Source organism: Pteronotus mesoamericanus, unplaced genomic scaffold (genome assembly GCF_021234165.1).
Source record: "Pteronotus mesoamericanus isolate MK-2021 breed Mesoamerican mustached bat unplaced genomic scaffold, CSHL_Meso_final contig_50, whole genome shotgun sequence".
Lineage (NCBI taxonomy): Eukaryota > Metazoa > Chordata > Mammalia > Chiroptera > Mormoopidae > Pteronotus > Pteronotus mesoamericanus.
The window spans coordinates 11,076,204-11,093,088 of NW_026555186.1; the positions used below are offsets into that span (position 1 = coordinate 11,076,204).

The following is a 16,885-nucleotide window of genomic DNA, read 5'->3' on the forward strand; positions in this document are numbered from 1 at the left end:
TATCCAAAAATAAATAGAATCTGGACTGAGATCTATTTTCACTATCATCTGCCGATCAATACTCACCTGACATTTGAGATCTAACATCTAGTAGATCTCAGAAATAACCTGAATGTTATGCATAAACAAGACAGCACAGGTCTTGTTCCAGTGACCACCATGAGTATTTGTCAATTTCTCTCTATGGATCGATCAGTTTTCAGGTCACAAATTTACAGACAATTAATTGGTAGGTGGGCACAAGTTCCTGATTGTTACATCTTCTTGTTATAGTTATCAATAAAAAATATTGTACTTTTTCACTTTAGGTATATTTTGGCTGATATATATATATATACAACATGGACATTTAATTATGTATGTAACATAGTATTTGCATGATGTTTTCTTATACCTTTTTAGATTTACTTCTGTTGTACAATCATACAAATATGAGATTAGAGAATAATGTAATGAACAGTCATAAAGCTTTATCAAACCTTAAGATTAAATTTCCTCAGATCTTTATTTTTCAAAAGGCCAGAAGCCTTTGACACAGAGATTTGTTTTTTGAAATGCCAATCTCAAATACAAATACAATATATACTAGAGACTATTAAAAATTTATCAAGTCCCCTTTCACTTTGTTTTGACAAATTTTAAGAGAATTTGTCACTGGGAACTGTCTTAGTTCATTCGGTCTGCTGTAACAAAAGCAGACACTGGGTGACTTATAATGAGATACTCATTTGACCTAGTTCTGGAAGATGGAAGCCCAGGGCCAGCATGCCAGCTCAGTTGGGCTGCGGCGAAGGCCTCTTGGAGACTGCAGACTGCAGCTTCTGAGAGTCCCCATACGGTAGGAGCAGCTAGGAGCTGTGTGGGCCTCTTTCACCAGGACACTGGTCCCGTTCAGGAGGGCTCCACACTCAGACCCAAGCACCTCCCAAAGGCCCTAACCTCCTAAAGCCACTACACTGGAGGTTAGGATTTGAGCCTATGTATTTTGGGAAACAAAAATATTCAAACTGAAGTAGGAATTTAAAAATACAAAGGTATTAATTTCAGCAGATATTTTAAGCCTTGGATACAGTTTGTGTGATATTACGGGGGTAAGTTATGTGGAAAAACTAAAAATTATGCCAAAAGGAGCATAAATGAAAAGATTTGGGGGTGGGCAAAGGCAGGAGAATAAGGTAGCTTTACTAAAATACACACTGGTTCACATCTGTAAACTGAATGCAAATTTCCTTAATTTCTGAAACTGGTGTAAAAAATTGTGGTAAATAAATCATATGCCAGAGCAGAATTTCAAAATATAATTCACATTTCTAGGACTATAAAAAGAAAATTCCCTGTAGGCATTACCTTAAAATATTTTTTATCAGAAATATAGTTTTGATATTAAAATAGATATCTGATAAATACCAACATATACTCAGATATGCTATACACTGTAATTTTAACATATTTTTATGGTATATTTCATATAAGAATAAATTATTTTTACATTATTTAAAAAACTGGCAACATGACTTCACACATTTAACGCTCTGCCTGATGGACTCCAGCGCCCACGTGCCCTACCGGGAAGCCCCCACACAAACAGATACAGAGTCCCTGTGATCTGTTCAAGTTCCCCAGGATGGAGGAGTGGCCCCGGAGGTGCTCGTGGAGAAGTGAGGGTGCCCCTCAGCTCAGGGGGCCTACAAAAGGCACGCGGAGGTGAGGCCGGGGCATATGGAAAACCAGACCAGAAGTCTGCTATCCTCTTACGAGATCCACTCCCCATCCTACCTCCTCTAAGGAAAGTTAATTTTGTTTTTAATTTTGAAAATTGAAAGTCTGAAGCGTCAAAGTTCTCTTTCAGTACTTTCAGCCAAAAACAAACAAAAAAACTCTTAATTTTCTTCATTTTCTGATTTTATGACCAAATATCCTGAAGATAACGTTTTTCTTCTTTTAAAGTAGCCAAAGTTTTCATTGCTTCCAGTTTATCAACTCCAACCTCTTTGCTTATTATTTCCACAAGGGTATCATTTACATCCTTGGCCATATTCTTAGCATCTCTAGAAAAAAATAATAGTAACAATATTAGAGAAAGTTTTTTTTTTTTAACCAAATCCTTCTTAATTCATGAGTCTAATTCCCACTGATGCCCTATCACTATACTTGAGCCCTCCTTCCACTTATCAGGAAAGGTCTCTCAGCCCCAGTCTCCCATCACTCCCCTGACACCCAGGCTGTCACACAGTGACCATTCTAACGTGCATGGCCAACCACACTGGTCACAGCTCAAAATCCTTCAGTGTCCATGTCCCGGGAGCAGTCCAAATCTTAAGTGCCCAAAGACCTTCCCATGTGGCTCCTGCTCACCTCTCTTTCCTTCTACCATTCTCAAGGCACACAGTGGGGCTTGCATCCCCAGAGCAACAAGCTCTCTCTTGCAGGTGCATCTAAGGCATCATATGCACGCACACACACAGTAATGACCCGCCCTCTGAGAACTTACATGCGCCTGGCCCTTCCCCAAGTGCTCTGACACATCTTAGCTCCGTTCATCCACAGGAAGGGTGAGGGCCCCTCCCGGGTGCCCTGTAGTCTCCTGAACAGCACTTGCTATATGGCAGGCATCTGGTCCCGCGCTCTCCACCCAGGGCAGTGCGCTATCTGGGGGCGGGGAGCACATCTCATTCATCTTCACCCTGCTCGACATCTGCACAGTGCCAAAGCACTCACTAGGGCACTTGAGTGGTTGTTAAATGAAAGAAGTGTTAAACAAGACCCTAGCATGGCAGGAACTGAACTCGACCTTCCTCCTACAGTAAAATGTATGTTAAAGTCATTTTAGAACTTATATGTCTCTTCTTGTACTTAAGAATCAAATCTCTCATTCCTACATGTCTGGATTATTATTAACTGACTAGTCCCTTGATCCTTTAATAAATATCACTGCCTGCCTCTACTACCTGGCACCTGAGCATGACAGTCACTTACCCACACACATAAATACAGCCATTTTCACGAAGAAGGAGCCTTGCCACCTGTTTGCTGTGAAGCTGGATGTTGTCTTGCACATACTTCACTGGGGCTTCTTCTTCTCTGACAGGAGCATCTCTTGAGAAGGAAACCTTCAGGTGAGTTAGGATTCCATGCTTCTGGAAATGTCTGAGCTCTTCTCTGAAATACAGTATATAATGGGTCACAGGAAGGTGTGTAATTTAAAGTTGAAAAAGCCTGCAATAAGAACTGGACACCCGTGACTGAGTCTGACAATACTAGAAGTGCAGAATACCTGAATAAATAATCCCTATCCTGATGTCTGCAGCCAAAGAACAACCATGTCGCCCCAAAGTGTTCATCTGGATGTTGTTCTTGGAGTTTCTCTCTAAGTAAAAAAGAAAGTTGAGATGTTTAACGTAAGGAGTACGTACAACCAATCTCCCTCTTTGGTGGAAATACTTTATTACCAACCCAGAAAGGTCTGTAAAATCTGTCTTTGCAGCCCTTGAATGTTCACTCAGTAAATTAACATTCTACTCCCCAGAGGGTGACTTGGCCCCTCCTGCAGACACCACAATGAGTACATGTCTCTATGAGCTACAGACACTTAAGAGCTCTATGTGACATCTTTATTACACGAAAGTTCAAAATACCACACTGTTAAACCTGGACTAATTTCTATATTCAATATTACAGCAATTTTATGAATAAAATTAACTCTCAATTAATATGACGCAAAAGTGGCACAAGGCTTTGCAAGGTACAATAACCTGCTGTGGACACACCAGTGAGACTGTGTGTGTTTATCACTACTCTTTTGCTTTATTAAGGGGAAAAAAAACAAACAAACTAAAACAAAACAAAACAACAAAAAGACTATGTCCAAAGAATGTTACTCCACTATCTGGGGAATGGTACATAAAAACTTCATTATTTCACAAGTCGGGAGAGAAGCACAATTTTATTAATTCTATATCAAACAGTTCTGTCCTGGTACAAAGTTACATCTATTTATGTCATCCTATTGAAAATTACTGATATCTAAGGCTTAACTTTGAAGCTTATGGGAGAACTGGTTCTGTTGCCACCAATTTTATCTACTTAAGGAACTGATGCAACAGCCTGCACATGATCGGAACATAGAGCCCGGCTGCAAGTTTGTCCCCAGCTACGTACACTGCCAACTGCGGTGCAGCCAGGGAGGACGTGCTAGAGTGAAAAGGGAGGTTCCAGCACAAAGCAAAACCTTTAGAAGACACCGTATTTCTTTTTCTTGTGATGACAAATTATGTTATGCTCTCACACATTTAATAATTTTCTTAAATAAAAATTTTACAACTGAAATCCAATATCCTAAAAACCACTGAAGAAACAAAAAAGCTCTGTTCATTCCCACCAAGGATCACAGGGGATCTGTGTGCTCACCAGCCAAAGACAGCACATACCTGTGCTGCAGGAAACCAATGAAGGGCGCGATGCCAGTTCCCGGACCCACCATGATGATGGGGACTGCAGGGTCACTTGGTAAGTGAAAAGAATTTGTTGTCCGAGGAGAGATGGATATCTGGAGTATTAAACCAAATTATAAAATGAAAGAAAATCCCTAAGTATATAACCAAGATGATCTTTGCTAAAGAAATCAAAAAGTGCAAATTCCCCTTAAAAACACATCATAAATTTAAATAGCATTACGTCTTATTGACACCATGAACACAGCTGTCACTAGAGAAACACGTATGTTTTACAAATTTTTATTTTCCATTCAAATCAATGGTGTTTTAAAAATGACGGGCACGATATTTCTAAGGTAGAACACTGACTGGATATATAGAACCACTTTTTCTAGTTCCATGAATAAGATCTGCTTCCCAGTGTACAACCCATTACATGTATTTTGGAGAAATGTAGAAAAAAATGAAGACATGACTCTTTCTGTTTGTGCATATGGGAGCAATAAAAGATTAACATCAAGATAGTGTGAAAAGTTTTAAGTGAAAATTAGGCAACCGAATGGGAAGATAAGGGCTTGCTCCAAAGATGCTAGAGAATTGTGCTGTGGTATTCTGGGTTCATGTTATTTCTGTCTGTACTAAACTAAAAGAGTAAGTGATAAAGGCAGATAAAATCCTTTCATCAAAATTTCAAAAGATTTTTCTTTTAACTCATGTGCCAGGGTTACTTACAAGGCATCAGTTTGTAAACATATTAATACTTCTCTCCAGTTTCACTTTGCCACCTGCATAAGTTACGCAGGGGGGTACTAAGACTAAGGAATGACAGGAATCCACTCTGTACTTCCTTCTGGTAACTATATATTTCAACCTTTAATTCAAAGAACAAATCCCATGAAGTTCATCGATAGGACTGACTTTCTAGGTGAAGAATTGGCAGAGATGTGTCAAATCATTGTTCTCATTATGGAATGAGACTGTAGTTAATACCACATTGGCCTGTTCACTTGATTCATTCACTTAACAATTTTACTGAAGGTATTCAGAATGACAAGCACTATGAATAGACAATGGAGCAAAACCAAATCCATCTTCATGGGACTTATATTCTAGTGGGTGGAAAAGACAATCAACAAACACATCCCTAGAATGATGGGTGATTAAGTCTCACGAACCAAAGTAAGGCAGGACATGATGGGTGTGGCCATGAACTGCTACCTGAAGCCTGGTCTCTACCTTGAGGGACTGCAAGGAGACCTGAGTCAGCAGGGGGCTCTTGCTGCAGTACAGCTCCGAGGGCTTACAGCACTGCACACTGACTGCAGATTCTCCTTAACACTGCAGCTAAGCTCTGTTCCCTGAATCTCCTTCACTTGGGGTCCAAGGCCAAGAAGCAGGCCTGGCCTGGATGATCCTGTCCTTACGTCAGAGGGAAGCACAGAGGGAGGCGAGCCGAGCCATCAGGCCGAGGGCTCCTGCTCTGATGTGGCATATACCATGTATGCTCAGGATTCACTGGTGGAGGCTAAATGCCAATGGGAGGGGACGTCTATTGCACTGGGAGGTAGGGGGATTTGGGCAGGGGAGATGTGAACAATCGTACTACCTACGAGTTTTGGGGGAGGGCCTGTGGTGGATCATGCCCTTAACATTCTCTACACTTCCTAATTAAATACGGCACCACTATATAAGCACCGTGAAACTTAAGACAGTTTTAAGCTGTATCCTTTCTATCTGTACCTCTGACTTCTGCATATTGGGTAGTCAATAAAAATCTGTTAAAGTGGAGAAGGAAAGAGGGAGGAAAAGGCCGGAGAAAAGAAAAAATGTGGCAAGGACACCCCTGCTTAGTGTTTGTGATACATTATGGATATACTTTTATTTTTTTTTTTAACTTTCTGAAGATCATCTGATATTATATGATCATGAAGTGACATAGTACTTTTATGTAAATACTACAATTTTTTTTTTCAAAAAAAGAATTTTCTCTGGTTATCGATGTTTTGTAAAGACATAATAAGTCTAGGAGTATGGAGGAGGGAGGAAAGAAATGGAGGGGAGACACACACACACACATACACCGCCCCCCGTGCCCCGTTCCAGGCAGCAGACTGAGAAAATACCAAGTAAAAGGGCAACTTCAAGCAGCAGTCTTCCTGTGAGCCCTCTCAAGTATATACCAGAGGTCTTAGTTCCCTCTAAGGGCTGTGACCTTTTCAATTCCAATAACTTATAGCAACCAAACCAGTCAGAAGGTAACACATTCATTTCTTCAATACCATGGAGAAAGAAAACTTCACAATAAAGCCTAAAGTTTTTTGTTTGTTTGTTTTAAATTTCAATCATTCTTATGGGTGGGAGGGACAACTTTAAATTGCTGTCTCTGTATGTGGTCTTGAACGAGATTTTGCTGAGTGCTGTATCACAATATAAAAGATGTCACTAAGTCCAGATACAAATGTGTCCACAGTCTATTTTAAAAAATCAAATAACATTTTCATTCTATGTGTTCTAAAAGTGATTTCCTCCACCCCCCGCCACAATAGCTTCTAACAGCGCTACTTCAGAATCTACACACCACAGCTCTGAAAACAGGGAAGAAGGAGCAGCAAGTGGAAACCCTGCTGCCCACACCGAAGGACATAGAGTCAGTCTTTGGTTGTCAGCGGACTGCCATTCAAAAAGAACACATTTGGGACACAGTATACAGCCTAAACATAAAATGACGCAGTTTTCAATATTCACTTGACTTTTTCTGTGCCAATCTACCAAAAGTATTAACAGAAAAAGTCATCTTTCTATAAATATGACAAGCAAAAGAGAAAAGACCGTGGTATATAAAAATCATGCTTCACACATTTACAAAATGCACAGATCACTTAATAGAGAGTGAAAGTAATGTTTTCCTGACTTTCTAACAGGGATTTAAAAATTCAAGTATAGCATACACTCTCCTTTGAATAATCTCATGGTAATGAACTGTGCAGGGAAACTACATGCTTTTTCTAATCAGGCAAAGAACGTAATTTCGATAATGCCAAACAGCATACTGCTAGTACCTCTGGAGCCAGGGCTTTCCTGCCGTCTGCATGGGATGCACGTGTGTTTGGCTGAAGAACCGACTCCACCAACGTGGCCAGCCAGCCCGTGCACACGCCTCTCCGCACAACCACCGATGTGGTATTGGACAAAAACTCCACAATGTTAAAAACAAAGCGAAGCTTCCCTGGGTGAGCTAGACTTGAGCTGCAAAGACACACACACACATTTTTAAACTCTGTTAGGACTAACACAATTAGGCCAAACTAACCCTTTTTTATTGCAGTGAAAATCCAGAGTGGGGCACAAGTAGGTTTACAGTTATGAATAATGAAACACAAAGTACATTCTTGTGTTTTTACTGAATTATTATATTACTTTATGTAGGAATGACTGTAAACCTATTTATGCTCCACCTTGTTTTTCCTTATGGGCTCAAATGTACCTTCTAACTTCTAGAGAGAAGAGCTCTGTTGCTACTTAAAAGCCCCCACCCATGCCTCCATTTTATAATATCGCTTAGGGAAGTTTCTAACGACCTGTTTGTCTTCAAGGCTAGGTACGGTAGGATCTGTACACTTGCCCCTCTCTTGCCAGTCCTCCCCCATTGTCAAGGAAGGCGAGCTGACACACCACTGGCAGCAGGAGGAGAACCTGCAGGGTCAGTGACCGAAGTGGGAACACAGCTTGCAGCATGGGAGCCACTGAAGGGTCCCCGCTGTAAGAACTCCTGACACTGGTCTGCTTCCTTCTTTACTATGCCTGGCACTTCTCCACAAATCAGGTAAGTTTCCACTAAATGAATGTGCAGCTACTAAAGCTTTGGAAGGTGGACTTCCGTAACATTTTGGGAAGCAGATGCTACATAGCACGTTAATGAAATGATCAGTACCTTGCACATGAATATGGTCTGGGCTGAAGCTTAGGAAGATGTTCTAGAAAAAAATAAAAATAAGCAATTATTAACTTGTGGCTACTGAAAATAAATCCTCTATAAGGAAAAAAAAAATCAAGGTCTCATTTGATTCTAATTGTATTTAGGTTATTCAAAATAATTTGAGTTTTAAATCACTTTAAAGCACATGTAAGTTTACCACATCTAGGGAAAACACTATTGAGTATTTTTCCCGAATTCCCAGAGTAAAGCACACATACTGCATTTCCTTAATCTGAAATCAGTATTTCTATTTAATGGCTGGTCTCTGAAACTAAAGGATGCTATAGAATAAGGCCATGAGTGGGTGTCACGGTCAAGAAACCCATTAAATTTTCGTGTGTGCGCGTGCAGTTTTCTGGGGAGAGTGTTCAGAGAATTTTCAGATTTGAAATAAGACCATGACCCCCAAAGATTAAAGACCTCTATTTTACGAATTATAGGTACTGAGGCTTGAAATATTTTTCCTTCCTACATGATAGTAACAGAAAAAGTAGGAGGGGGGGTAATGGGCATTTTTAAATCAAGCTATCCAGGAACTCAGTGATTTCAAGATATACAGGTGTTTTTAAAACAGATTAAGCAATCAATATTTAAATACCTATTTGTCCACCAAAAAGCTTTGGCATTTTTCAGTCATGTTTGTAATAATTTTCAATATTTGTAAGAGTAAAGATTTTCAATATTATATTTGTAACAGTTGCTGTATTTTGCCATGTATAACATGCACTTCTTTGCCCAAATTTTTGACGGAAAAATAAGGATGCACACTATACATGGGTAGTACCTGAAATACCTTCTACGTGTTCTTGTGTTTTGTAATTATTTGTTACATAAAATTTCTTGTACCATAATGTTAAAAGATAGATTCCGAAATTCCTTTATTTAAAAAAAAAAAAAAAGCATCTAAATATACCTACATACATACATACTTGAATTTAAAAATTAAAACAAAAGATTTTTTTCCCTGGAAGTCTGGGCCAAAAATGTGGGTGCGCATTATACACAGGAGCACCTTATACGTGGCAAAATGCAGTATTTAGCAAAAATTTGAAAAGATCTTTCTAAAATGGTTTAGTTTTAATAAATATTTTAAAAAAGGTTTCATACATGACTTAATACTAAGCTTTATATATATCAAGTTTAATACTAAGCTTTATATATATCAAGTTTTCTTAAATTGAAAAATTATTCAAATTTTAATGTCTCAATGTCTTGATTAAATTTTTTACATAACTATGTAATAAATTATACATAAAAGTTTTAAAAAGTAATAGAAAATCCATGAAAAGAAATATACTTTTTTATGATTGAGAGCTTTACAAGACTTCCTGTAACTTCCCTTCATGTTACCCCAAGCCCTCTATTAGCCTAAAAGACTCCATAAAAACAGCAGGAGTGTGTGAATACAGGAAAGCAGGGAAGAGCAGTCTTACTTGGTAACACTTTTTTATTCTTTTGAGGAGGAAACAGGAAATAGAGCAAAATACTAAGAAATAAAATGAAAAAGACAGCAGGGCCTGACTTGTGAAGGAGAGAGCCTTTAACTGTATACTGTGGGCACCAAAAAAGATTTTGCTGGCCCAACAGTAAAAAGCATAATACACATTTTCCTGTTACCAAAGACCATGCAAATTTTAGGAATTTTACTACTTATTGTAACTACACATAAACAGAGTGGAGAAGACAAAATTACAAGCACAGGAAAGTAATATACATTTAAAAATCATTACAGTTCTTATAGCAACAAAGACTCCACTGAAAACCCTCCTTTCCCCTGAACCAGTTCCTCGAGAAGGATCTTAAACCCTCTTCTGTTGGAGTTTGAGAGCCCCAAGAGACAGGATGGACAAACAGAGATCAACACACAGCTGAGTGTTTTGTGATTAGCCTCTCTCAGGCTTAATGCCTAGAAGTGCTCTCTGTATGGCCCCTTGTACTGGTACAACAAGACAGTCCCCTTTGGCTCTTGAAGAACCCTAAACCTGGACTCATACAAAACATGTTACCTGCAAATAAAGTGCACACCTACATAATTAAATGTGGTATTCACTGTCTTTGAAAAAAATTCATTTTTTTTTTCTGGAAAAGTTCATTGTTAGATAAAATTTGGAAAAATCCTTTCTGAAAAATAGTAAAATTAATAGAATAGATGCTGAATGCTGAGCAAAAAGTGAGAATTAGGATTTGCTATACTGAGAGCAAATGACAGTGACAACAGCAGAAGAAACAAGTGTACAAGAAAGTGTGGAAGTGGGGTTCCTTCTGCCTTCTAGAGGGCAGTTCAGAGGTCCAGGCACCTGGGAGGCAAACTGTAGGAGGCGGGCCTGCTGCTCGCAGCTCATGTAGCTGTGCTCCGGAATGTCCGCACAGAATGCACAGCCCAGGCGACATGCCAGCAGCCGCTGGTCTTCAGCACAAAGAGCAGCCCTGGCGCTCGGGGGCCAGGGCTGTGACCACCTACCGAGCAGGAGGCCGAGCGGAGGCTGGCAGGACGGGAAAGCAAGCAGAAGGTCTAACACGCTGGTAGAGGCATCTCTCACAAAACGGTTGTAATCGGTCGCCCCCTGTCTGCTGCACAGCTCCTGCAGCCTTCGCTTTTCAGCACCATCACTGGTATAGTCCACGAGGGCTCGCAGAAATGCCTGTGGCCAAAGTAAAGGAAGCTGACTTAAATCACCATGTGCTCTGGGGTTATGGCTATTTGACTGTTTGTTAGTGTCACCCCTGGGATGTGCCCGATTACCTAAGTGAGAGCACCACCAAAAGCATGATCAGAAAAAGGGAATTTACTTTGATATTTGCTTTAATGTCAGCCTGTTAGAGAAACCCACTTTTATGTTCTATTTTCGTTCACCTTTCTTATATCCTGAACTGACCTCTTTAGTCACAAATATGATCTCGAATTACAAGTTCTGTGTATCTGAGTATAAGTGATCAAAAAGTCTCTTAACTCAACATTTTGTCTCAGTATACAATACTCTTCTTGTCTTAGCTGATTATTACAACCTAGACATCTACATTTACTAGTACTTAACAACTGTTAAGTGCTTTTGAAGTGATAGGCACTGGGCAGGTGAGACACTGGGGACAAAATGACATCTACCTTGCCCATAAGGGTTTATGGCTCGTGAGAGCAACAGAAGTCAAGGAGCAATTTGTGTGCAAGAAGTCAGTTCCCTCAACAGGGGCACATACGGATGTTAGCGGCTGCCCCAAATGCAAGGCTCAGGTAAAGCTGGGCCACGTGAAACAAGGGGAATGAAAAATGGCTAAACAGATGGCACAGCTGCATGAAAGCACGGGGACCACATGCAGTTCAATATGGGCACAGGAAAACACAGACATGGGCCTGAAGGCTGAAGAGACAGGAGGGCCGGAACATCAAACACCCTGCAGTACATGGACACTTAGTCACTCAGATTCATTGCAGAAAGTGGGGAATATGAACAAATAAAGCAAAACAAAGTCCTGAATCCCAAATCTCAAAGACTGACCCAAGTCCAAACTCTTAAACAAAGGACCAAACATGTTAATGATCTGGGGTTCCAAATGCAATTCCAAGCTTATCTATTTTCTAACAAATATAGCTCTTACTACTACTCAAGGTTTAGGATGAAAGCACTTCCACGTTATCTGCATCAGATGCTACCCAAAACGCTAACAGGTGCTGCTGCTTTTGTTCCATGGCTCAGACTTCATGTGTTCTGGATTTCATCAACAGGGCAGACCAGATTGCTATTCTTACCGGGGTCACAGGCTTCCTCTGGCTTAGCTACGAACCCTGCCAAAATGATCCAGAGACTTAACACATGCCATGGCTTTCTCGAAGTGCCTGAGTGCCAAACACACGACGAGCACCTGGGAAAGGCTGCAGAATGACTAAACATCCAAGTCTCTGCAGGGGTCTATGGTAAGGTAAGGAAGTTTACCAATGACACTTTGTATCCATTTCTTGAGTCAACAAAATTTCCTAAATTACAGTAAAATAGCAGCAATTGTAAACCTTTAAATTATTTTTCACTTTAGAATTACAGACACTTTATAGTACTACTAGGACATACTGCACTGCTTGCAGAGAACAAGCTGATGGAAATTACTAAAATTAAAAGTGCAAGTATTTTTAAAGTAGCAATTCTACTCCAAGGAATTTGTTTAAAAAACACATTAAAGAGGTGTGCAAAAAATGAATATAGTGCATGAATGTTCCCCTCAGTCTTTAATAGTGAAAAAAACTGGAAGGAACCAATTGTCCATGATTAAATCAAAAATTTAATTATGGTGTGCTCATGGCATCTATTGTTTTATTGATTTCTTCTTAAGTAAACATACACACACACACACACACACACACACATTACAGAATGATACATATACTATACGACCTCATTCTTTTTAAAAACGCAAAATAAAATTCAAGCATTCACTGTAAAGGTCTGATTATAAAGGACTTTTGCTTCTTGGGTTAGCTATTTTTGTGTCTGTAATTTTTACAACGAGCACATTACTTTTGTAGTAAGAAAAATATACTTTATGAAAATTAAAAAAATATGGTAGAATTAAACCAAAATTTTGAATTTATTTAATCATAAAGCTTTCATTACAGTTATTTCTAAATTTTCTCATATTATATCTAAGGCTCGACCTCTCTCAACGTAGCTTGCTTCCCAAGTGCGACAAATACAATAAACATATTAAAATAAAAGTAAAACTGCATTGTAGAGGGTGGCCTAATAGTAGCACGTTTATGCTCACTGGCCATACATGTTTGGGAAAGCACAGGATGGAAAGTTTTACTCCTTACCATCCACTTGAGGAACATGGTTGGAATAAATCAGTTACAGCTTCTGGCCAAATACTGACATCTAGTGGACAGTTCTATCTCCAAATTTAACTAAACTTCAATACAGCCTACCAAAATCTTTCAGTATTTCCTGATAAATTCTGATTTAACAATAAATAATTCTGTAGTTTTACATAAAATGAAGCCTAACAACATTAACAGGTAATGTGGGGGGGGGGAGCGGGTACACTCTCATTTCTTGTCAGCCATTAGAAACAAGGTGTCAATGTACACTGGGTAACACAAGGTCATCTAGGGTCACTTTTATCACTAATTACTGTGTTACATCAAATTAATGCCCAGTAAAAGTAAGACTAACAAAAAGCCCTATTTAAGAAATCTCACTTCAATAAAACACAAAGTTTAAATGTAAACACAACATAAAAATATTTGTCTATGACAGTTATAAAGATGCCACATACGCTTAGGAACTAATTTTGAAAACATGTTGTGAAGATCATATATTCTAAGACTTCAAAAGGCAAACATACAAGATCTATTTAATAAATTCAACACAGAGCTAACCATATTTGTAAACAGTTTCCCGAAGAAGAAAGAAAAGTACCTTTTTCGGAACCGCTCGTATTTCGAGGCACCAGGTAAGAATGAACTGGAGAGAACGTCTCTCGGGTATGTGCTGGGGCAATGTTGCTCCTTTTTAAGTAGACAAGAAGGCGTTCATGACACAGAAAATAAAAAGTAAAATGTTTTGCACTCCTAAAAACACAAGTGACAGTAATACTTTGCATTATAGTGTTATCAAATTGCAGTATGATTTGTGACATTGTTTATTGTCGAAAAAATTTCTCAAAATAAATACAGCAGAAAAGCCCATTTTACAAAAAAAAAATTATAAATTCAACAGCTGTAACAACCAAATCTAGGTATGCCAAATAAAAGAAAGGAAAATTATTCAAAACTAAGAACAAAAAGCCTCATGTGGCAGTCCATTAACGTCCCATATATTTCTCAAAAGGAATTTTAGGCCCTGGCCAGGTAGCTCCATTAGTTGGAGTGTTGTCCTAATAAACCAAGGCTGCAGGTTCAACCCCCAGTGGGGGCACATACAAGAATCAACCAATGAATATATTAAATAAGTGGAACAACAAGCCAACATCTCTCTGTCCCTCTCCCTCCCCTACTTCCTCCCTCCAACTTTAAAATCAGTAAGTTAATGTTAAAAGAAGTTTCAAAAGGAAACAATTTTTAGAACTGCCTGAGCTAAAGTTCAAAACTCTCAGCAAATAAATAAAAATTTCCTTAATTATAAAAAAGTAATTATTTATATTAAATAAGCAATAACATACTACAATAATCATAAAAGGAAAACAGATTTTTAAAAAGGTTGCTATAATAAGTTTTTCTTGTACGGCATTTTAGTATGTGAACTCAGAAACAAAATAATGCTAAGTTCCAAAAGCAAATAAATCAGCCCAACTAACCAAGCTGCTTCTCCAAGACCAGTTACATTCCCTTTTAATGTCAGTAGGTGTCCAGTAAGAACTAACTCCATCATCATCTCACTCAGTGTAACTGTCAAGATGTAAAGGTCAAGAACCCAGCAACACCCAGTGCCTACGTTCTTCAGCTGGCACACGGCTGATCCACTGGTGCTCAGTGGGAGCCTGCGGGGGGAGGCGCACTCGCACTTGCCACCTCGGATCTGCTGGCCCAAGGACACGTTAAGGAAAAGATCAGGGCCGTACCTTTCTTCTTGGTGTCTGTTTTAATTTTCAAGAGGACACGGTGTTCCCTTTGGTCTGTGAGCTGCAGTCTTTGGAGCAGGCTTTGCACCTCAGAGTCACTGTTGGGACAGATCACATTGAAGGCATCTCCAGGCTGATAGGAAAAATCTGTTTTCTAGAGAAGAACCAGCACAAAAGGAAAAAATCCGTATTTGAGTTGTAATAAACCCCAAAGATTTTAGTTGTAAGCAACAAAATCACAGTTTTTTTATAATCACCATTTTAATATATAATTTAGAAACAAAATGGTTTTAATTGCAAAAATAAGCTAATGAGCCCAATAAACTGAATGATCACACTTTATAAGGAATTATTTTAAAAATGAAATTCCGCAGTTATCCACTGTTTTACTTTATATCATTGAGTATTTACAGAATGGAAGTTAAGACCTTCCTCATTCGTTATAGAGTAAGAGATCCCAGTAAGTAGTATTTTAGTAATCCATGTTAGAATAAAAAAACCAAACAAAAAACCTCTTATGAAAACAAACACACAGGCGCGCGCGCACACACATAAGCAAAAGAGACTACTCAAGGCTGTCTATATTCAATTTCCTTTCATTACTCCCTTCCTTTGGGGAGGGATACGGTGGGAGAGGACACTGTTTTTTTTCTTCTGAGTGGAAAACGTCATCCCATCTGGCTTGGCACTGGCTGTGAACAAACAGCGTGCCTATTTACGGAGTGATGCAGAACACAGACCAGGGTCCTGGAGAGGGCTCCCGTCCACACACACTCACAGTCCTGGCCTGGGAGGGGGACGGACTGGACCTGCCAACGGGCCAACTCTTGCCTCTTTGTGACCAAAGTGTAGAATAGCAAATTAAAAAATAAAATGTTTTGATGTACATAAAATATTTAACAATATGGAATATTAAAATATTCAAGAGAATGTGGAATTACTCAATAGCATGTAAGCAAAACCTAGTTTTAATGCCTGTCATTTTTTCCCCCCACAGGAAATTCAATTAAATCTACATACGCAGCCTTGATGAGCCCTGATTTTTCTGAAATCGCAACCTGCTGAACTTTTCAGGACCTTCATCAAAATAAACGGTTGAACTACTCAACTCTGAAGAAGTACTCAAACACTGAGGATTCAGGATTATCCATCACAGTTTCTTAAACTGAAGTCAACAGATTTGGGGAGGGCAAAATAAAATAATTTTATTTTGAGAATGGGCTAGTGAATAAAGCTCAGAGATAAGTACACAGTGACTCCTGAAACTGTAGGAACTGTTTACATATAATCATTTCTCTGGAAAGAGGGTCAGTGATTATTTTTTCCAGATTCTCAAAGGAATGAGAACCAGTGCTCTGAAAAATGAACTACAGTATAAACTGTCTAGTCTCAATTCTATTTCCAACTAGCTCGTTGACCTCAGGTTAACAGCTCCCTTCCAGGTCTCCTCTCACATGGAAAAGTTGTTCTGATGCCACTATTCTCTTTCATGGCTTAATGTGTAAGGCAGCAACACTATTCTCTCAAGCTGCTCATTTTTAGGCCCTCCTGGAAGTGAGAAGAAAACACGTATGAGGTAGGGAGAAGTATGATGGGTTAAGACTAATAGGCCAACTTCTGGTCCAGATAGAGGCATAGGTAGACATACTTCACCTCCTTGCCCAACCATAAGAAGGATCACGACTAACCTCAAAACAAAAAAATAAGTCAGAACTGCCAGAAAATTGAACTGTATGGAAATCCTACAACCAAGGATTTAAGCCATATTCATCCAGATGGGTAGGAGGGGCAGAGACAGGGAGCCAGGATGGCGTGGATGTTTCTGTGGCAGCAGCGAGGCAGTGGCAGCTGGCAGACTGGGAGGCCCCACATTCTCTTGTGGTGGATAAAAAATGGGAGGGATTCCTGTCCCAGCCCCAGGCCAGACCGC

At 39.3% G+C, this 16,885-nt stretch overlaps 1 protein-coding gene across 2 annotated transcripts in view; it reads right to left on the reverse strand.

The window, feature by feature from the left end:
• Positions 1–322: 322 nt before the first annotated feature.
• Positions 323–16,885, reverse strand: part of MTRR (5-methyltetrahydrofolate-homocysteine methyltransferase reductase) — a 31,591-nt gene continuing 15,028 nt past the window's right edge. For both annotated transcript variants that reach the window (XM_054578341.1, XM_054578340.1), the window contains exons 7-15: positions 14,956–15,109; positions 13,815–13,903; positions 10,871–11,051; positions 8,365–8,407; positions 7,493–7,679; positions 4,428–4,546; positions 3,275–3,367; positions 2,977–3,159; positions 323–2,048 (exon numbers count right to left, since the gene is read on the reverse strand). In XM_054578341.1, coding sequence (XP_054434316.1) covers positions 1,904–2,048; positions 2,977–3,159; positions 3,275–3,367; positions 4,428–4,546; positions 7,493–7,679; positions 8,365–8,407; positions 10,871–11,051; positions 13,815–13,903; positions 14,956–15,109 — 1,194 coding nt within the window. In that variant the 3' untranslated portion in view covers positions 323–1,903. The remainder of the gene's footprint in view (positions 2,049–2,976; positions 3,160–3,274; positions 3,368–4,427; positions 4,547–7,492; positions 7,680–8,364; positions 8,408–10,870; positions 11,052–13,814; positions 13,904–14,955; positions 15,110–16,885) is intronic.